A 23,602-nucleotide genomic window follows, 5' to 3' on the forward strand; every position below is an offset into this window, starting at 1 on the left:
AGTGTATTAGTTCTGGTTTAAGTACTTGGGCTTCAGGCCAGTTATTTTACATTACGAAGGTTCGTGGTCTGCACTCTTGTGGGAGGAGAGGCTGGACTCTGCTCTTCTGAGCTGGGAATTTCTGGTTAAAGGCTTATAGTGCCTGCATATTTGAATTGTTTCTTACTGAAATTGGTGCGCCTTGTTTGCTGTAGCATAGACTAGATCCAGGCCTGCTGAATCTAGCTTTCTTTGTGTAACTTGAGCACTAATCCAGGCCTTCTTTTTTGGAGAAGGTTCCCCTGCACCCCAGTGGCAAGAGTGTGCAGTTAGAACTTGTCTGAGTGAAAACTACAGGAACAGGGTTCAGTTTTGAGATTTTTTTTACTGGTTAATTGGGTAATTTATTTAAAAGCCTTTTCTGATTGTTTGTAGTCATCTAAAGCTGTTTTAAGTGTATTTTTTACTGTTTGTAGTTGTTCAAAGCTGTTTTAAGTGTATTTTTTACTGTTTTGCCTTATCTTTCCAAAATTTTTTTTTCCTCGTTTCCCACCTTTCCTTCTAAGCTAGTATAGTCCAGTTTTCAGGCTAGTGCTGAATTCAGAGCTGTGTTACAATTTTCTGAGTTGCCCATACCTTACCTAGATAGAGGGAGGTTTCCCTGTTCACCTGTGAGAGAGGGAGCTTTAAGCAGCCATCTGTCCCTGGAGGAGTGGTTCCAGCCAAGAAGTTAGTAGCTTATAGGCAATTTTGGGCTAATTTCTATCTCTTTCATTTTCCTGCTGTAAAAACCACATTTGCATGGTTTTGCATGTCCGGGCAGCGCCGGTTAGCTAGGGCTAAATTATTCCTGGCTCTACCAAGCCACCTCTTCAGTTTTTCCCTTGAAAGTAGTCTAACTCTTAACCTAAGCACTTAAAAAGAATCCTACAGTCTAGCACTTGCTCAGACCTAATAGCAAGCACTAATATACCCCAACACTTGATTGCCCAGCAGGGCAAGGCTCATTATTCACCCCTCACCAACCAAGCGACTAAGCAGCTCACCCTACTATTCAGGCATGACCAAAAGGCAATTTCAGGTATATTCTGCAGCCCAGCTGGTGAACCTGGGTATCCTGAGGCAATGTTACAACTGCCTCATGTACACAGACAACCCTTTCCTCCTACCACAAAACATTAACATATGCGAGAGATGCAATTATATAGCTAAATTGGAGGCTAAGCTCTCTCCACCCAAGACTGGAACAGGCAATCATGAGGAAAAGGTTAACACTTGCACCATACCTCCAGCCTCACATAGACATACTAAACCAGCACTGGCAAAAAATACACATAAATACACAAAATCATACTTGGAGGCTCTAAATAAAAACCTGCAAAAGCATCACACATCACAAACCTCCAAAGCAGACAACCAAAAAACCTGCACCTCCTGTCACAAACCAGACAACACATAAAACACAAAATCAGTGTGCCGCACAATCACAGCCCTTAAAGTGAAGTAACATACCCAACACACTAGTAATAGGTGACTCTATAGTCAGGGCCACTGACGTCCCACTCACCAGGCTGGACAAGGAGAAGGTTACTTTTAGCTGCCTACCGGGAGCCAGAATCCACCACATAACACAAGCACTCAGGTCACTCCAGAACAAGTACAAATATGACTCTGTCATACTTCATGTTGGTGTGAATGACCTGAGACATACCTCCCTGGACTATATGAAAAGAGACATGGAAGAGCTCTCTGATCATGTAGCCCAGGCAGGTATGACCCTGACCCTGAGCAGCATCCTGCTCTCACCAAGAATGATACCGCAGTATAAAGAAAAAAATATCAATTTGAACAATTGGATAAGCTTCTGGTGTCATTCAAAGGGGATCCAGTGTCTATCAGCTTGGGATGACATGCTCGATAAGCCTCGTTGCTTCGCAAGAGACAGCTTGCACCTGTCACTAATAGGCTTTTGAATACTGGCCAAGGCTCTTGCTGCTCCCATAGTGCCTTTTTTAGGCAAGGCTCAAAAGTCAAACCCACCTCTGTAAACAGCACAAATAAAAAATGAGGGTTATGCTACTCAACGCCAGGAGTTTAAATCTCAAAATGCACGTGCTGAAAGCACTCCTCAGTATGGAGAAGGTTGACGTCTGTGCAGTAACTGAAACCTGGTTCAAGGCTCCACAAAGCACCCCAGCACTACCGGGCTACAACTCATACCACACATTTTGGCCACAGAATGTAGACTGAAACACAAAAGGAGGGGGTGTATCCATATTCATCAAGAATACCTACACCTCCAGGTTAGTGGCGCAACATGATACCTCCAAGATCATCCATGTGCAACTAACATCAGGCAAATCTGCAGTGCAAATTGTGGCCTGCTACAGATCACCGTCCAAGACCCAGGCCACCACTCTGCCTTTCTGGAGACACTGGAAAACATGAAGGTCCTGCCAAACATCCTGATATTGGACTATTTCAATTACCCTACCGTTAACTGGGAAAACTACTCAAGTACAAACTCCCAGGTCCAGCACTTCCTGAAATTTATCAACTCAAATGCCCTGGATCAGCTGGTAAATTCCCCTACCAGAGGTGAAAACATAATGGACCTGGTCATCACCAACATGGGCGACAGGTGTTCCACACCAGAGGTCAACCCATCACTGGTTAGATCTGACCATAAACTAATCACTCTGGATGTCCACACACCACCACCTCCAACCAAGGAAACCACAGTGAAAAACTTTTCTATAGCAAACTTCACCTTACTTAAGACAGAGGTGGTAGGTTTCACAGCCCCTCAAGCTAAAGGATAACAGTGTCCAAGATGCAGGAACCTTTACAAATGCACTCTATGAGCACCTACAAGGATGCATGGATCGTGCCATCCCTAGCAAAACCAAGACTCACTCCCCTAAGAGAAGGAAACCAGTCTGTTGGACCCCTGCCATAAACAGGCTATACAATAGAAGGAGGAAACAAGTACAGAAAAAAAGCAAATCCCAAGAAGGAAAGACATCCCTGATCAGTATCAGTAAGAAACTAAGGTCCCTCATAAAATCCTCCAAGGCTAACTTCAAAAGAAAAATAGCCAAGGATTCGAAAGATAACCACAAAGCATTCTTTAGCTATGTCAAGAATCTAAGTGGCAACTCGCAGATATGCTCTGAGCTTGTGCAAAATAGCACAAAATATACTGAACCCACTGATATTGCCAACATCCTGGCAGATAGATTCAGTGCAAACTTCACCCCCCTCTCACCCCCAAAAGGGCCCACAACAATACTGGAAAAGTGTAGTGACCTGGAAATCACAGACACACAGGTGAAAACAGCCCTTTCAAAAGCCAAAAGCACAGCATCAGTTGGGCCAGATGGTGTCCCAGGCTGCGTCTTGCATGAACTACAGAACAAACTAACCCCCCACCTAAACACACTGTTCAACCTCAGCCTCTCCACAGGCTAAGTGCCCATAGAAAGGTGCACAGCAATGGTTATTCCGCTTCACAAAGGATGGGCCACAACTGACCCTGGTAACTATTGCCCCATAAGCCTGACTAGCCTGGTCTGCAAGGCTATGGAGAGCATCATCATGTAACTCATTAACAAAGACATTGGGATCCTCTAAACACTTTACCCGTCCCAGTTCAGCTTTAAGGGCAGATCATGCCTACTAAACCTGGTTGACTTCTTCGAGACAGTCACCAAGTCCATAGCTGAGGGGAAGGTAGTTCACACAACCTACCTTGACCTCGCCAAGGCTTTTGACACCATTACCCACTCTGGAATTATAGAAAAACTCACCAGCCTGAAAATAAACCCCTACGTCACGAGATGGGTTGCCAACTGGCTTACAGACAGAACTCACACAGTAAGAATAGCAGACTCCAGGTCTGACTCTAAACCAGTCACAAGTGATGTCCCACAAGGCTCAGTCCTCGGACCCCTACTGTTTGGCATATACTTCTCAGAAGTACAGGCAAACACAGGAGGACTATGGCTAACCAACTTCGCCGATGACTGCAAACTGGGAGCCATAATTGACTCTCCGGCTGACACAGACATTCTCCAAAAGGGCCTTACTGAGACGGACACCTGGTGTCAAAGTCATGGTCTCAAGCTAAATGCCAAAAAATGCATAGTCATCCCATTTTGGAAAAACAAAACATCCATGAATTACCACATAGGTGACAGCCCCCTTAATACAGAAGAGGTAATAAGAGATCTCGGGACCCAAGTAGATAGTAATCTCTCCTTTGACAATCATATTGGCAAAGTAGTTAGGAAATCCTTCTATATAGCCCATCTAATTACTAAAGGGTTCGCATCTAGAAATAAAGAGGTTATACTGCCCGTCTACTCGTCACTCATCAGACCCATCATAGAGTACAATGCCCCATTTGGGATGTACCTCACAAGACACTTCCAACAGCTGGAAAGACCACAAAAGTACCTCACCAAGAGGATTACTGGCCTCAAACATATGTTCTATGCAGCCCGACTGGAAAAACTCAGTCGCATATCGCTTACTCAGAGGTGATCTCTGCCTGACTTACAAAGCCATGTCCAACTCAGAATTGATGGGCATGCTCCACCTAAAGAAATCCAAGTCACTGCGAGCCACTCGATCTAGTGAGATAAATCTCGCCACAACAATAAATAGAACATGCTGGAGGGATAGATTCCTGTCACAGAGACTCCCCATGCTTTGGAACAAAATTCCTAACTACATTAGGCAGAGCCCCTCACTAACACTCTTCAAAAGAAACCTTGATGAGTGGATGGGTAAAAGAGAATACACCCTGAGATCACTTCATTGGCTCTTCTTGACAGAGGATCAGTTAATTAATCAATGGGGCGGCGAAAGCTGACACACTCTGGCTAGGCTTATAAATGCCCTCGGGCAGATAGCCTAGTACCTACCTATAAACCTAACCTATGAACTCTTGAAAGGCTAAATATTGTCATATCTGCTAGCATTTATCAACACAGGAAGTGAGGCTGTTTGGGTTATGCACTCTGTTTGACTGCTAAGTCATGGAATAGCAAGCAGAGATGACACTTGTCAGTTTTCTGCAGTGCAGTTTCCATGTAAGCAGATCTCTTCTTTATTAACATGAAAACAATGGTAAAATTATTAAGATTTTACCAAATTCATTTTTAACTTTCCTCTGACTGTTGCAGAAAACTGTGATTATGTACCTGAAACATTTTAGTAATCAAACTAAAATGATGCAACACTAAGTGTATTTCATTAATAAAGTAAAACTTAATCATTTACCCTGACTGTGTATATTGTCTTCTCGAAGAATATCATATTTCAGTAAAGACCATCCTACTTTTGAAATATGCAAAGATGACAATCCTATTGAGAAGACATCTCACCTGTCTAGCTATGTAGTACAATGACAGATTTCTCATTTCTTTCTTCTAGTATTACCATAAATCCAGCTCATATATTCTTTGATTACTATTTTTCACTTAATTCATTAAACAGTACTCTTCTGTGGATCTATTACCATTTATTTAAACAAACAACTTTTGTTTTGTCACTTTTTCACTTGGTCTATAGTGCTTTCCTTGAGATACCCTTCAAGATTTCACCCTTGTAGGTTTGTCTTACCAGTTTTTTTTTTCTCTGAATGCACTCATGTTACATTCTTTCTGCCTTCCACTCAGTGAGTTCTGCCACAGACTGAGAATGATGATGATTGTTTCCCTTAAGACTTAACTGCCTCTCTCTAGTTTGCAATAGCTGCTAAATGCGTTGCTAATAATATATGTTAGCACAAAGAAGAAGGGCCTTATAAATTAAAAAGTATGATGAAAAAATAGCTTCAGTAGTTGAATGAACTGTTGCAAGGACTGCAAGCCACCTCTGAGTGCTAAAAAAAGACAAAAGAAAAAGGGCTTGCATCTTTCAGTGATGGGGGGACTGTTTGTGGGGGGTGATTTAGTCTGTAGTTTTATATGAACTATCACACTGGATATGACATCAGTGAGATGCACAACTCATACTCACAAGTTATGTTGAGAAAGTGAGGAAATTCCTTATGAGCAAAAACAGAAAGATGTTTGCAAACTGGACAGGAATATGTTCAGTATTTTACATATAGCAGCCGGAAACAAAAATGGCAAGCCTGACCAATATATCCAGAAGCCAAATGTGTACCACACAAAAACAAAACTATGTGTCACACAAGGACATATATCTCCAGTACCAATGTAAAACAGCATGACACAATTATCTTTACTAAAAACAAAGACAACTGAAGACCCAACCATCTACTACTTTTCCAGCAATGAGACCACTGGACCACAAATTTAAAGACAGTATAAATAAACTGTATATCATCCGCAATCAAACTGTGTTTTTTTACTGAATTCATTAGTCAGTGTCACTTATGTTACCATCTTCTATTCACATTAATCCACTGATTAATGTATACAAATGAATTTGCAATACAGTTTTGCTACAGACCTCTGTGGGCACCCCTAACACCATGATATATGTGTTTGATACGTGTTTAATTCTGTAACTGTGCCCCTTAGATACATGTTTAATTCTGTAACTGTGCCCCTTAGATACATGTTTAATTTTGTAACTGTGCCCTTTAGCATCTGACCTTGAGCATTATCCTTGTTCATTCTCCTGTTTTAATATGATCTAGCAAATGAAACAGCATCCTGGCATGCAGGTGAACACAATCTGTAGACAAAATACCCACACAGGATCAGGAAATGTAATACACACATGAAAAATAGTTCATAACTAGCAGCCAGAATTGCACAACAAAGCATTGCCAGTCCCTCTAACATTGATACTCTCTCCTATCCATCTACCTTCAGTCCTGTTATCTATATTATACAATCACATCAGTCAGATAGCCAATATACTGGGAGTCTGTCAACAAGGGGTAAAGTCAATTTCATGTTATACTGCAGACAGCTAACTATGGCCATAATCCAGGCTAAAAACATTGTTGTACTTGCAACATATTTATTCCACATTTACAAATATCATTGTGGACAGCAGCATCTAATAACATGTGCATACCAATTGCACATACAAAGTAAATATGTCACACAGTCCATTCTGAAATATGTACAAATGTGGAACAAGGTAGATCCACTCTCAACAGCTATGTGCTGTTTTGGGACCCCAAGTAGGGACAGCACAACCAGCTGGATTTGCACTAGTCAGTTGCTATGCAATATATGAATTTCATGAGACAGAAGAAATAAACTCCGCACTATAACTTGATCACAGTTTCCATTATCAAGCAAATGTTCCAAAGTATAATCAATTACAGAGACAGATGCAAATATAATTTGCCTTATTTAGCAAGCTGTGCTCTATGTAAAGAAAATACCTTTCTAAATTTGTATTGCTGTATAACAGACATGGTATTTCTTAATTATAAAAAAAAATAAACATGAAATGCCTACTGTTTGCTTTTCAACCAATGAAAGCAGAAGATTCCAACATATATCAAAAATCTAAAAAAAGACCCTCGTATAAAGCTCTTTTTTATTTTAGGTATATGCTGTGCCCTCCATGCCTACCACCCATCAATCCATTGTCACAATCACCCATTTATCCCACACTGAGACATATACCGCTCATTCATCCACCTCTGGGGCAAGAATGATCTGTGATATGGCCATCAGGTAGTGGGCCATGATGAGCTTTTCTCTATATGTGTTTAACTCCACCTTCATAGTGGTGACAAACACCTGCATCACCACATGCTCCCCTAAAGGAGCACACATAGTCTGAGATATCCCCTGCTAACACTACCAGCATCACTGCTTGGAGAGCCATGTCCACAACCCTCCAAACTGCTTCAGCAATGTTTATCCTGGACTGGGTTTGCAAATATCAAGGGAGCCACCAAAGTGATCCTTCATGAATGAGCATGCCGGCAACAACAACAAAAAAATCTGTGTCTCTTTCAACCCCTACTGGCTTCTCTAATGCCAAAGCCACTAACTAAAAGCTCTATGCCTCTGTGCTGCAGAACATCAGTAAGTAAGTAGCTCATTGTTGTCAGATGTGGTACAGCAGACAACTCAACAAAAGAAATGTAGCACACAAAGCACTACAATTATCCTGTAAATTGCAAAGTAAACAGCTTTGTTCAGTACCTCTCAAACATTAAAAATGTGCTTAACAAAGTTCATTAAACACCTTTCAGCACAGTTATGTCTCACATTCAAGCATTAACAGTAGCAGTGGCACACGTGTGTATGTGGGGGGAGGGGCAGTATGAAGTGTATTGCAGCTTTTAATGCTTTTAGAGGATCAGGAATACAAGTCATTTGTGGCCAGTTTCTGTGCATTTGTAGTAAGAACTCCACCGCATTGCTACAGTTCCTTTCTCTTTTCCTTTTTATTTGGTAGAGCACAGAAATAGCTAAAGCATCATGTACTTGAATGAACTGTGTGATGGCACCTAGTGTGATACAGCTTTCAAAGCAGTGAATCACTTAGCTTTCATATGCTTGTTTTTCTCCTTCTCTGTAAATGGTAGTACACAGAGCAGTAAAGCTCCCTATACTATGAAAAATCACAATCGAGTCTCTCTGATCATAGCCAAAGTTAATATCAAGATTTATCTGTAGAGGTTTGTTTCAGTCTAGTGTTAAGATACACTTTCTGACATCCATCTCCTAAAAAAATATCAGCTTGGTTATCATTAGAGATCTGATAATAATCCTCTAACTTTACTGTAGGCAGTAAGAAAACACACTGCCAGAAGCAGTTGGTGAAAGGGTACAGCCTGCATCCACACGAGCAGAGTTGATGCCCGATATCAATATATAAAGAAAGTCATACTCAGGAGGAGTAACTCAGGAGGTAGGCTTTGTATTCAAGTAGCAAATCACCATGCAATTTAATCAAAGCAAGCTAGTACAATAACTCCCTCCTGGACATAATAGTTATCCACAACCAATAAATATAAGTTAACCTTTATTTATTTATTTATTTATTTTACATTTGTTGACTGGGCTAGTCTAGCTGGATACATGTCCTTTTTCAGTAGAGGCCCAGGGAGATAAGCTCCAAAGTTAAGTAAAATTTACATAAAAACAGTAGTTAAAAATACAATACATAAAACAAGTCTACAATAGTTAAAAGTTCAATACTTAAAAAGCATATTTCTATGAATTACTACACATGAGAGGATTAACAATATTTGGATAGAGAAAAGATATAAAAAATGAGACTTATGTTTAAGAAATAAGTATAGAGGCAAAGGAAAGTTTAGAATTGGCACAAGTGTAGGAGAATACAAGGGTTCAGAGTTATTGAGACATATGGGGTAGAAAGAAGAAAGAGAATAAAAGAAATAGATGAAAGAAGAAAGAACAAACAAAGCACTAGCTAGTGTACAGGTGACTTCTGAGGAGTTTAGTTACAAAGAAGTCATAGCAGGGAAGATAGGGGTAGAGCAAGGAGAAGAAAAAGGGGGATGAACTATGGTTCAGTCTGGTTTCAAACAGGGACAGAGCCAGAGTAGTTGCTAATGTTCTTTTAGGTGTTTCTTGAAGAGAGATGTTGATGAGTGAGATGTGAGTGTAATAGGAAGGTTATTCCAGATTTTGCCCACAATATTGGTAAATAGTGAGTCCCCCGCTTTATTGTTAGATTTTATATTAGAAATTAGTAGCTTGTTCGCAGAGCGAAGTGTTGAAAGATTTTTATATGGGGTGATTAGGTTAGTGAAGATTGGGGTGTTATTTGGGTGATGAATTTTTTGTGTGATCACAAGTTGATTATACAGTAGTTGGTTTTGTAGCTCTGACCGTCCTAGTTGTTTGAGGTTGTAGCAGTGGTGGGTTCTGAAAGGGTTCCCTGTGGCAAATCTGGCTATGTTGTTATAGTTAGTTTCCAGTTTGTTTCTGTTGTATTTTGATAGGTTGGTGTATATAGCAGAAGCATAGAAAAGGGTAGAAATGAGGTGAGTTTGGGCAACAGAGGTTCTCGCTAGTGGTGTGAGGTAGGGTCTGAGTCTATACAGGGAGCCTAGTTTTTTATTAACAGTTTGGATGGTGTTATTGATATGGTCATCGTAGCTGAGTTTATTATCTATGGTTATGCCCAGGAGATGTGTGTTAGTATCTGGGGTAATAGCAGTTCCATCGTTAGAGGTAATTGTAAAGTTGATTTCTGGTGATTTTTGGGTGGGAGAGAAAAGCAGTAATTTGTTTGTTTTTTTTTTTATTTAGGAGGAGGCAATGGTGGGTAAACCATGTTTCTACAGTATTAAATACTGTTTGAGTCAAGGTCTGAAGAGAGGTTGATGACTTAGCTGTACAGATTAAAGTTGAGTCATCGGCGTATTGTATGCAGGTGACTTTAGGAAAAATAGTGTTGAGATTATTAGTAAAAATGGAGAATAAAAGAGGGCCTAGAATAGAGCCTTGAGGGACTCCAATGTTTACGGGAATAGGTGAGGAGAGCTTGTTGTCCCAGAGTACTGCTTGTTGCCTATTTTCTAGATAGGATGTAAACCAACATATTGCTTGTGGGTCAAGAAATCGGGCTTTTAGCTCACTGATTAGTAAGTCGTGGTTAACCATATCAAAGGCTTTTGATAGGTCAATGAATAGTGCAGAAGATAGAGAGTTGCTATTTCGATTCCTGTTTATACAGTCAGTGAAGGTTAGCAAGGCGGTAGTTGTGCTATGAAAGGGTCTGAAGCCATGCTGGCAGTTAGCCAGTAGATTATTTTGGAGCAGATGTTGAAGTAGTTGGTGGTGAATACATTTTTCCATTATTTTGGCCAGTGGGGAGAGTAGTGCAATTGGTCGGAAATTAAAGATATCAGTGGATTTGCCTCCTTTATGTAATGGGATAATGTGAGACACTTTCCATATGGATGGGATGTTACTTTCTGTGATTGTTCTGTTAATAAGGATGGATATTGGGTATGCAATGACTTTGGCTGCTATTTGGAGGTATTCAGGTGGTAAGTGGTCTGCAGAAGGGGTACAGGGTTTGAGCTTTTGAAGAAGTTTGCAGATATAGGATGTTGGTACGGGTTGTATATGGAAGGAGGGCACTGGGCTGCTAGTGTCTTGGAAAGGGTTGGGGGGGTGTGGGATGTAGTGTCTTTGCAAGAGTTATAATAGTTTCTGTGAAGTAATTGTTGAAGGCATCAGCTATTAGTAGAGGATTACTGTTGGGAATAGAAGATGGGGCTGGAGTTTTGGTATGTCCTGGTTGGAGAAGTTTATTAATGCCTGACCAGAACTTTTGAGGGTTTTTTGGGTGAGATTGTTGAAGGTGGTGATAAAAGTTTTTTTTTGTCTAGGATAATGTCTTTTTTAGTTGCATTTCTTAGATGTTTATATAGTAGCTGGTCTGTAGAGCTCTTAGTGGCTCTCCATTTGGCCCATAGTCTGCTGTTCCTAAGGAATATTTTTTCCTTGGTTTGTTTTGTGAGCCATGGGGCTGGTTTGCTCCTAGCTCGGGAAGAGCGCAGGGGGGGCATGGAGATCTAGGATTTCTAGGAATTTAGTATTAAAGTAGGAAACAGCTTCATCTAGTTTTGAGTAGTTTCAGTGGTGACCAGTCACAGGCCTTAAGTTCACTTTGAAAGCTTTCTGCTTTAAAGTGCTTCTTTGAGCGATAGGATTTAAAAGTATTATTTTTAGGACTATGAAGCTTTTGCTTTGTTATATAGGTTAGAACATGGTCACTAATGTCATCTGGTAGTGTTCCTGTTGTATAGGTTCCAGGATGACTGTTTATAAGGATCCAGTCAAGGATGGTTTCTTTATTATTAGGTTTATGAATTCTAGTGGGGGAGTTTATTATTTGAGAGAAGCCATGAAGATTAATATGGGTGGTAGGATTGGGGGAGTTACAAGTAGTTCAGTCGATGTTAAAATCTCCAAGTACAATTGCTTCTTGGGGTAGAATGGTGGAGAGACTACTAAGAATGTTTCCAAGAGTGTTAATGTTGTTTCCTGGAGGAATATAGGTACAAATAATATAAATGGATTTAGATTTATTAAGTTGGAGTTTGATGGACAGGGTTTCTGCATTGTAGATAGAGGGTGGTAACACATTAAAGGTTGAGAGTAATAGTTCAGATTTATATAGTATAGCTACACCTCCACCTTTCTTGGAAGTGCGGTCACATCTAAGGATGTTATATCCAGGTGGGGTTATTTCTAGATCCTATGTAGAGGGTTTAAGCCAAGTTTCTGTGAGGCAAAGGATATCAAATGCATGTACATGTAAAAGAGCATGCAATTGACTGAGTTTGTTGTTAATGCTGCGGATATTGAGTTGAGCTATTCTGAGAGAGTTCACTAACTGTATAGGGTTAGAGACAACCTTAGTAGTTTGTTTTTGTGGGATTTTGCTGATATGTGAATTTGGGCCAGGATTTGGATGGATATCACCATGAGATAGAAGTTGTGTGGGATGTTTTAGTATAGTTCTTATATATTTAGAGTACTTGAGTGAGGTATTCTTACTGTAGATGTAAGTGACATGGGAAGATTTATGAAATCTAGGGAGTAGGCAGATTGATGATGAGGTTATGTTGCTATGAGAGAGGGAACTTGGTTGTGTGGTAGGTAGAGTTTGATAGTGGGAAGGTATGTTATAAGTTAGGGAGACATGTTCTTAGAAGGTAATGTTAATAAGATTAGTGTAGAAGTAATAAGAAGATATTGTTTCAGGTTTGGATTCTGAAAGAAGATCATTTTAGTTAATAGGGTTGAGAGGTTATGTAGAGTGTTTGATAAAGTAAAAACTGTGGGATATGGAATGATAGAATAGATAGGGGGTCACTATAGGGGGAGGCAGCAGAGGGTATAGAGGTAGAGTACAGTGATTATTGTATTCTTGCAGTAGGGAGGGGTTGATTAAGTATAGAGTTGGCAAGGGGAAGGGTAGATAATTGATGGTGTGAGATGATAGGTTGAGGAGTATAGTGGGTGTGGCTAAAGATGTGTAAATGTAACAGCACTGGGGGTGGGTGGGAAGTGGGGGTAGGGGAGCGGAGTGAGCCCGTTGGGCGAACGGAGCGGGTTAGAGCAAGTAGAGGGGGAGTCAGCAGAGACAATCAGTGAGCAGCAGAACTCCAGGGAAAGGTAGTGAAGCAGGTAAGTAGCTGCTAGAAGAGCAGATAAGGAGTAGGACAGAAGGGAGGGGGAACTATGGAGCGTTATAGTTTATAGTAGGTAGGAGAAGAGGAAAGTACAGCCTAGAAACAGAAGAAGAGGTAGATGGGGGAGAAGTCAGGCTACTGGGCAAGGGCCTTAATAACTAATTTCATTTTTAATATCATTGTAAAATGAGAATTTGGTCATACTTGACTAACTAAGCAGGTTCCCCTGGAAAATAACGAAGTACTGCCATTAAAATAACTTTTGAATTTGTACAAAATATTTTTCATCAAAATTACATAAAGGCAGCACTTTTACAAGTGCCATCTTAAAATACCATGGGATTCTGATTAACGGAGCCATGTTTTCAAAAAAGGGAGTGATAACATTTGTATTTGTATGTGACGGGCAGTCCACTCAAACATCACATATAATAAAGCCAAATAGCCTTCAATTAAGTGAGAACAAATGCCATGAACTACAGGAAACAGACTGTGAATGCTCACAGTTATCTAACTTCATACAGTTTCAGTTAACTGATATTAAAATGCATCATGTTCTGTATGATATAGACTACAGTTTCTAGTGATCCCTTAACCACAACAAGTTGAACATTTTCAGTTATTTACAATGTTGCTGAGATTTGTCTGACTACATGATCTAGTCAGAATTATATGATACAAAAATAAAGAATGTAGGACATAAACCAGTTCTGCAAGAAGTGCAGCTCTCAATAGCTCATTATTTTAACCACCACATCACATTGTTAGTGAAATCTGAGATGAGGATCTGAATTACAGAATCATCCCTGGAAGCAGTATTCAATATACATGTGGATGGTACATTTATGGTCAGCAAATAGGAAAGGGGCATGGACATGGATATCATCAGCTTAGCCATCTTAAAGATGGGCAAAGAGTGTGGCAAAACAAAAAAAGAGATGCACAGAGAAGAAGAGAAACAACATAGTAAGCCATATTTTTGTAAGGCTGTGATATAAAGGTCATCAAAAATTATGACTAACCTAACTACTGAATGCATTAAATGATTTTGGTGTATAAAGACAAGACATTCTACATAATTTAAATATGACTCCTGCCACCATTTTCAGTCTTCAAGATTACAGTCCAGATTTTATAGATTGTAAAAAAGAATACTTTACAAAGACTACCACAGCTTAAATAGATGCATGCTGATAACAGGGATGTCATTTTTTTACAGCCAGTGCTGAGCAACACTGAGCCCCTCTGTCAGCACCCAGTGGAACCACTCATTCTTCCTCAGGATGAGAAGCCAACCCATTCATTCCCTACACCAGACAAGAGCCCTACAGACCCTTTGTTCCTGCTCAGAGTGACAGTCCATAAACCTAATCTTTCTCATCATAGGAGTCAAAACACCAGGTACATGGAGGCAGGCTCTGTCTTCCCACAGTATAAACCCTCCCAACTGCAGCTGTAATATCTGTAATCACTACTATTCTTGGGCAAATTCTGAATATATCACACAAACGTGCCCAAGCTCCCTAACAACTTTGCAGCACAGCTGCCAATCTAGCCGATATACTACATGCAAGATCTCCATGGTTCTATTTGGGTGCAAATGGCAGTGGGACAGACAGCCACCTGAGATGGGCAAGCAGGATCAGAATCTCATTCCACATCCTAACATTCTCTTTTAGCTTGCTATGATGTTTATCACATAGAGCCCAGCAGAAATGTACTGTTTTCATGAAGTCAGTAATCCAATTATACTAAAAAGAAATAGTTCTTACGGTTAAGACATACAAAGCAGTAAAATTATAAACACTGTAGACACTGTAAGTACTATAACCTGTAAGAAGTTAAATGCTTATGCACAGCTATACCCTTAATTAGTGTGACTATAAATAATAAAATAAAACAAAACATGTTTAGTACAATAAAAATGATAAATTTAAATTAACCCCCTTTTTATAAGCTAAGAAACCCCCCCCAGAAAAATGTGATTTTTTTCTAAAAATCATATTAACTTGTTTGTATTTTGAAGCAGATTCTTTCTTTTTCTTCAAAGAACTACAAGTCCAATCATTTTCTCAAGTATGGGAAGATGTTATTGTCCTGTATAAAGGAGGCCTCAGTCTAAAAAGCCTTGCAGAAGATAGAAGATGACCATTGATACAATTATAATTTTAAACTTTCTAGGTTGGACCACTACAGTTTTATTTGTAAAAGTGGTTTAGATACAAAGTTATTATCCCAACTCATTGTATTACTTCCAGTCTTCACATGTGTGGAACTCCCTGAAGTCCTCAAAATCGTAAACGAGAAAAACTGAGAATGATACACCTTAAATGATGAATGAGACAGACTGCATGGTTGCTTATCTAAGGATCTGTGTCCCCTGTGTATTCTATGTGATATACCATCTTATATGTTTGAAACTTTAAGAACTGAGACTGCTAAGAAGCTTATATTATTACCTTTAATATTTCTGGTATCTTATAAAGTCTAAGGTTACTTCTACACCTTTAAAAAAACTTTTATTTGGCCTAATAAAGAATTGTTTTATTTTAAAAGAAATTTACTGTGGAACTCTTCATCTTTTAATATCATAACTGCAACAACAACATTCATTTAAATAGTTTTTAAATATCTTTAATTCTTTCTTTTTCTTCTTGATTCACAAAACTTTTCAACAGATCATGTTATAGTGTAAAGTCTAAAAAAAGAAGCAAGGTGCTTGCCAGTCTAGCAAAACATCAGTTAATGAAAAAATGCCTTGAATCCAAGGTAAATTATGTAGCAACTAGTTTTATTTTTTCATTATTACTTGCTACATATACTTTGGATTCAAGGCATTTTTTCATTAGCTGATGTTTTGCTAGACAGGCGAGCACCTCGCTTCTTTGTTTGGTTGTCAGTGTTACAAGGTGGATCACATTTGTTTGTTTTTTCTATTTGAAGACTCTCCATTCTGTTTCAATTTGGGGTGTACATTTCTATAAAGATGATGCAACTAACAAGATTATTTTTGGTAACATTTCCAAAGGCTGACTCCTCCACTCTTTTTTTTGAATAAAGAACTATATGCAGAAATTCAAGATATTCTGCAGAAACATCACTGCCAACAAGAACTGCTGTGTCCTGTCAGTGTCAGGGGAAATTCTAGTCATACACAGAGCTGTTTTTTCAAAGTTTTAAAGTGTTAGTGTGGACCAGTGGATCCCACAAGGGATTTTATTATTGTTAAGAAACTTCTACATCTTGTTTCTTTTTACAGATTTCCCATTCTCATACACAAAATGGTTAAACAAAGAAAAAAAAAATGTATCAGTGAATGTTATCAACTCCTGAGTAATTCACTCACTTCTGTCTCCTAACTCTCTTAACACATTCAGTGCATTCACTGAGCTATGTTTGAGATCAATGAACTATGAGATTAAAGAAGTTTGCACCTTACCTCTTAAGAGTCAGTTATTTTGTAGTTAGTATAAAAGGTTTACTATGGGTTGTGCAAACGACACTGTCGGCAGCACTGCTGCCGAAAATCAGAATGTCGTGCACAAAACACAAATGATTGGGATAGTCGAACACACTTATGCGAAAGCTGTAGTGCATTCACATAAGTGTGTTCAACTATCTGCACAGAGATTGCGGTATATTGGGATTGGAAATTCATCCATATGTCCACTGTAGTGTGATCTCGGAATTTGAATATATTGGTAGGGGGTGTAGGGGGGCTTGCATCCTGCAAAAATGTGATTTGTCATATAGAGTCTGATTTACATCAGCTCTTATATGGCTATCACATGATGGTTTCAGCCACAATGTCGACTCAAATGTGTTGATCATTTGGGTTGACATTTTGGCAGGTCGGAATTTGTATTTTTGGGTTTACTATTCATTGTTTCGAATGGCAAATGTTTTGCCATTTGAACAAACAATAGTATACCAATATAAACAGAGATAGAGAGAAGTAGCCCCCTACAAAAATGCTTTTATTATATTTTTACAGTTTTCCCCTCCCGCAGTACTTACCAGTCTGGTATCTTCTAGACAGAAGTCAAATTTTTACATACCAATGTTTAGGCATGGATCTGTGTATTCAAGCTGATTAAAAATGTTAATTGTTCTAAATTGATCTCTAAATGGCCTTTGGGTGTCTATGAGGGGTCTCTAAACAATTGTTGTGTATTCATACAAAGAATACAAGCAAAATACATTGGTTAAAATGTAACTTAAAAAAACAGCTGTTGCTGTTGTATAACATGTAGTAGATACTCAAACTATTGAAACCATCTGTGCATGTATGTTCATTCATTTCATGACATGCTACCTTGTAATCAAGTCATTTTTGTATTTTGTGTTTTAGGGATTCCAAGGCAAAACAGGACCACCAGGTCCTCCAGGTGTAGTTGGTCCTCAGGTAAGTATATGTTTAGCATGTTTATAAATGGCTTGTTGTAAACTGAAGTAAATATTTTCCTTTTCAGAAGATATGATCCACCTTTTCTTGGTTGAGATTCAGGTGTAGATAACTGAATCAGAGATTAATTAAGCAAAAATGATGTTTTTAAAGCAGTAGTGCAGTGTTACCATTTTTCTTTTCATCACAAGACCTTAACGAGCTAGATGAGTTAGATTTGCACTAGCAACTGCAGTACTTCAAAATGTGAATGTTAGTTAGTCTTGAGATTAACATATCTTTTATATTCTACCTTTAATACTGAATAATTTTCTGGGATCTGATACAGACTATAGGAATTTGCCAAAGTTAGAATTCACCTACACTAAAATTTTTTTTCATAACCCATTGGAACAGAATTGTCCAAACTGACTGTTAAGGTAGAGAAATGGGAACCCAGTATCCACACAACACATACAAAAAATTAAAAACAGTTTTACTCGTACGCAATCAGAAGTTCATTTTTATACCATGGATAAGACAAAACAGTCAATCTAATGGTTCATTTTTGTTTTAGTTCATGCTTTGTAAACTGTGTAGGTGTACAACACAAAAATGCATTCAAATGCAAACTGGGAATGAGGGTATCCCAGCAAGGACTCTTAGATGAAGCTAATTAGCAAATCAGACTCATAATCTTCTCAGCTATACCAGAAGAATTTATACTTAATGGACTCCTCAAATATGGTTTTGCTCACTCATGCTAAACCTGAGTATTTCTATGTAAGAGTTCCTGTGTGAACACACTTAAAATGATATTCTTACTTTTCCCTTGTGTATTATCTATTGTTATTGCACAACTTTTTGAAATAGTAATAGAAAATAGCATACAAAACAGCTCATTATTGAAACATTGCCAGTTAATTTTTAGGTCTGCATATATTTTAACATAATTGGCTTGATCCTATATTCTGATACATCCAGTTTGCTTCACTGTACCATCAAAGAAGTAACACAGTGGCAGACCATTACGTTTCTGTAATATTCTTATTTTGAAACACAACTATATTGCTCTTCAAGATGCAACACTGTGAAATAATACATATCCTTTGAAAGTTCATTGAATGTATAGTCAGTGAAAACTGTTTGCTTGTATTTTGCACTTGATAATGCAAACCACCATGATGTAACTTCAAAGAGCATGATGTAACTTCAAAGAGCATATCAGTCCTTTAATGTGACTATCTTATGTGTTTTATAGGGATTTACAGGTGCAACAGGCCCTATGGGTGAACGTGGTCATCCAGGGCCACCTGGGCCTCCAGGTGATCAAGGACTGCCAGGTGCTGCTGGAAAGGAAGGTTCAAAGGTAAGACAGAGGCATTTCAGACATTTTAAGCACTTTCTGATATTTTTATTGTTTGCTAATAGAACCTGTCACACTGAAGCAAAGGTTAATATTTTGTAAATTATTTCTTGACAACATTTGTTTAACTGAATGTAAGTTTCACTTTCCTTTGCAATATACTGGAATATCCTGTCATATTCTGAGGAAGATTTGTGCCTGCCTTTTTTGTAAAATATGTTAGTAGCAACAGATTTATGGTATAGGAATATCCCTAACATAAAAATATGTTTTTTTTTTACTCTCTTAAAATTTAGTATAAGGCATTCCTATAATTTGATTGCACAGTTAACTTAAAATATCTTAAGATGATTCCCATTATTTATAAATGTTGATTACTTCTTCACATTTCTGTGATTATTATTCCTTCTGTTTTTTTTTTCCAGATGTAGACAGTTTAGCTTCTTGACTAGAGTGGCTATAATAAACCTTGGTTTCACTACTGCCTACAAACTCATTATGTTAGACCAAAAGCCACTAAAAACACATTTAACTTGGCATTTACAGTTTTCATTTAGAGAAACAGCAGAGCAGCTGTGATAATTTTTTTCCAGAAATTCAAAGATTGTCTGACATACCTTCTGTAGAAATACTTATGTATATATAGTTAATGTCGAAGATAAGTGCAAAAAATAATTTATCCTTGAGACAGCATTCATTCAGTCCTTTGTCAAATGTTATAGAGTGAAGTGCTATTCCTTAAGATATACTTAGAGTTGTAACATTTTTTTTTCTGTGTTCCATGTGCACTGTCCTCCTCCTTTACCTTACTGCATTAATGATTAAACCATCTCTGACAATATGACTGCTACTTCTCAGAAAACTGTTATTTTATTTCTAGGTCTCCCTGACCCAAATAACATTTGTTCTTGTGACTGTGTGTGTGTGTGTGTGTGTGTGTGTGTGTGTGTGTGTGTGTGTGTGTGTGTGTGTGTGTGTGTGTGTGTGTGTGTGTGCATGTTGGGGGGGGCATTGTACGTGCATAAATTCCACATTCCTGCAGAACAAGATATTTCATGTGTGAAATAAAGCAGATAAATGTTTTCATATTTTTTATGTTGTTCCCTAATGACCTTGGTAGACCACTGTATAAGGCTTTGCACAATTGATATATATTTTTATAAAAAGATATTTAAAACATTTTTAATGATTGTGCATACTCAAATTTGTCTGTTGATTATGCTGGAAACAGAGAGCAGACAATGGCCAACTTGAAGGAATTAGTTAAATATTTCATTTTCAGTAGTTTTATTACATTAGAAAAGGGAGGAGGGGCATATAAATGGGCTACTAATTTTTGCATGGACGCCAACCACTAAAAAGAAAGCATAGTCACTGTTAAAGTCATGTCACTCTGTTTTCCTCTTTTCCCCGTAGTTCCTTTCAAAATTCTAAATAACATTTTTTGAACCCATCTGCTTTTATGTAGAGATGAAAGCCATCTCATTTACATATTCATCTGTACTCTGTATATTTTCACAACTTAACATTGTAGAGTTCATGAGTGGAAGAATTCAAGTAGTAGTAATTACAGCAACACAAAAATAATTTCTTTTTACAATTGTTTTCTAACTGATAACTGAATGAAAAGTTCATGTGCTTAACCAGAACAACCAATATAAAAAAAGTTACTTTATAAAGTTCTGTAGGAATAAAGATGTAATAATCAGTTTTTAAGAATGCACATTAAGTACTGTTTGCCATAAGGGAGTTAAGATGGTTGTTAGTGTAAAAAGGTCCTAATTTATACTATGTCTTCAGAAGGTGGCATAGATGCAATAAAGTAGTATTTGACTGTCAGTGCAGTTTTTAGCACTGTTGTCTCAATGTTTTTGCCTCCCAAATCTTCCCGAATTGGACGACTTCTATTTGCAGTCTGAAGATCTCCCTTGTATCAGTACAAGGTTTTATTAGCTTCTCTGATGGCATTCTCCTTCCATAAGACCTGCTCTTAGGTGAACTAGCAATCCTCTTCAGTTGCACATATCTGTGTGTGGCATGCAAGTTTATATATACATCCTATGGTGTACAAGTTTTGTGTGTAGATCCTATGGTGTGCGAGTTGGTGTGTACATCCTATGGTGTGCAAGTTTGGGTTTACATCCTATGGTGTGTGAGTCTAGGTATGCATCCTATGGTGTGCAAGTTGGCGTATACATCTTACGGTGTGTGAGTTTGTGTATACATCCTATGGTGTGCGAGTTTGTGTGTACATCCTATGGTGTGCGAGTTTGGGTATACAGCCTAATCCCATCATGGATTGATTCTCTGTCTTATGCCTCTTGCTTGCCTTAATAGTCTCTGGCACCCCACCAGCCTGGAGTAAGATAAAGTTGATATCAGAGAATGATCGACTGAAAGTGGTGCCAATCCTCTAACTTTCAATTTTTGGATTTTGCTTTTTGCCTTACCCATTTTACAAAATGCCAAAAGTATTATATTCCGGACTGAACCCATCTTAAACAAGTGGTCAGCTGTGAGTGTCACTGTTCAACTTCTAAATATTTCTAGCAAAAGGATACATTCTTTAAAGTAGGGGCTCAACTGGAACCAAGAAAATTTTGCTGCCTTGGATATAAGACATGGCAGACACATTAATAATGAAAAGATTATTTTCACAAGTATGGCAGGTTGGCATACACATAAACCAAAGATGCCTCATTGTAATTATGCTTCAGCTGTTTTACATAAAACAGATGGTGCTTGAAGTGCCCGAGGTACTCCAAAACAACACAATATAGTTCAATAACATGCATTCCTCTATTCAGCAAGCTGCTTTACTCTGAAGGCCCATGACTGCAAAGCAGCAGTGATAGTACGGACTACCAAGAAATGTACTGAGTGAAGTCTGGGAACTGTGGATATTATATGCCTGAATCCTGATTACCCAGCCACAGAGGATATGGAAAGCAGCACTCTGGGACCTATAAGCAGTAACTCATACCCAATCATATTATACATTAATGCAGTCAAAGAACAGTTGTATACTAAAAGGCGCTTCTTTCACCCTCAGCATGAAGATACTGGTGTAATGTTTAGCGTGAGCAAAGTGAGGGTAAGATGTAGACACACACAGCATGAACATCCCTGCTGTGTACTGACAGTACACTTCACAATACTTTAGTACATGCTGGACATGGGCAGATGTTTATCACGGTAATGGAATATGAAGATTGGGTTTCTTACATATAATTATATTAAGTTATGGAAACTGAAATAACATATGTACATGCTGTATAAGTGTGATACTTTCCAAATTTCTTCAAAGATGGTACAAAGTATCTACTACCAACATTACTACTGCAACATTTCCCTCTCTATGGGTGTGGTTGTGTGCGCGCACACACACACACACACACACACAGGCTCTCATACAAATGCACACATTTACACCTATGCAGTGAAAAGGACAAGGTATCTTAAATCCATGCCTCAAAATCAATAATGGGCATTTGAAGTGGGCCTAGAAAGTAGGTGTGCATCCTCATTTACATATCATACATGCAGGCTTTCTTTTCAAATCAGAGGCAGCTTGATTAGTCTCACAAATTCAGGGCAGCAGCTTGCCCTGTCTTTAAGTTGTTTTGTAAGCAGTTTCACTGTCATCTCGGCTTCATTTCAAATTACATGTAAATGCATTCTGATGAATAGTTATTGTTTAAAAAGAGAGGTAAGTATTGTTACATCTTCCTGTTCAGTCTTTTGAAATTAACAGAGTATCAATTTATCATTTCAAAGATTAGCGAAGATTAAGGGTAAACTATTCATGATGTGACAACCAAAGTCATGTTTTTGTAACCAGACATAATATTCTGAGAAAAGTTTAAAAAAAAATCCCTACTGTATAGATAGTAAAGTATAATTCTGTAATAAAATGCATACAGAGATCTTAAAAATGCATTTTCCATATGTTTTTGTAAAGCAGTAAAACTCTAGAGCTCAAATTAATCTTTAAAATCAAGTATTTGAAAGGGACAGAACTATTTATGAATCATTTTGGGTAAAGACTCATTAACAAGGAATTAAAAAGCATCCATACGGTCTTTTAACAACAGTACAAGCTCAAATTCATTTTATCTTGCTTCAGTTTGAAAACATGCAATTAATGGAAACAGAGTACTCACAGAATTTACTCATTATAACTGTTCATAAGCAAATCTAATTAGGTATATATAATGAGGAAGTATGTACATGTAGAAAAAAGCGTCAAAAAAAAAAAATGGAAAAATTAGAGTCCTGGATTGTAACACAATTATCTTAATATGGAAATAGCCTGTTGTATCATTGTCAGCTCTGGTGGCATAGAAGGTATAAAGCATTGACTATTGCAGAAGACCCAAGATCATTTAGTGACTTTGACAGCTGACAGACCTTGCCAGGAGAATGTTAGTGCCTATGGGGGTGAGGAGTGGACGGATCTCTCATTGAGACCTGGTGAAGTCCTGAGCTCAGACAGATCTCCAGTTTAGATGTGCAGCAAAAGATAATTGGAGTAGACATGTCTCAAGCTACACCACACTGTTCACCTAACAACATAAATAGCAACATGCTACAGGAAGGGCTTAAGAAAAAGCCCTGGTGCTTTGGTCAGTGTGTTTGATACTACTGACTCTCTCCATGCTTTACTTCTGTACCTCTTTCCTGGGCTACTAAGGATAGCCTCCACCAAGGAATACTACCAGTGTGAACTCACATT

General features: G+C 38.3%; 1 protein-coding gene across 2 annotated transcripts in view; it reads left to right on the plus strand.

Moving 5' to 3' along the window:
• The window catches only part of COL5A1 (collagen type V alpha 1 chain), a 1,013,097-nt gene that overhangs the window by 834,057 nt on the left and 155,438 nt on the right, over positions 1-23,602 (plus strand). For both annotated transcript variants that reach the window (XM_044058757.1, XM_044058756.1), the window contains exons 38-39: positions 17,469-17,522; positions 18,763-18,870. In XM_044058757.1, the coding sequence (XP_043914692.1) occupies positions 17,469-17,522; positions 18,763-18,870 (162 nt within the window). The remainder of the gene's footprint in view (positions 1-17,468; positions 17,523-18,762; positions 18,871-23,602) is intronic.

This window comes from Protopterus annectens, chromosome 16.part0, assembly GCF_019279795.1.
Source record: "Protopterus annectens isolate FY-2018-M chromosome 16.part0, PAN1.0, whole genome shotgun sequence".
Lineage (NCBI taxonomy): Eukaryota > Metazoa > Chordata > Ceratodontiformes > Protopteridae > Protopterus > Protopterus annectens.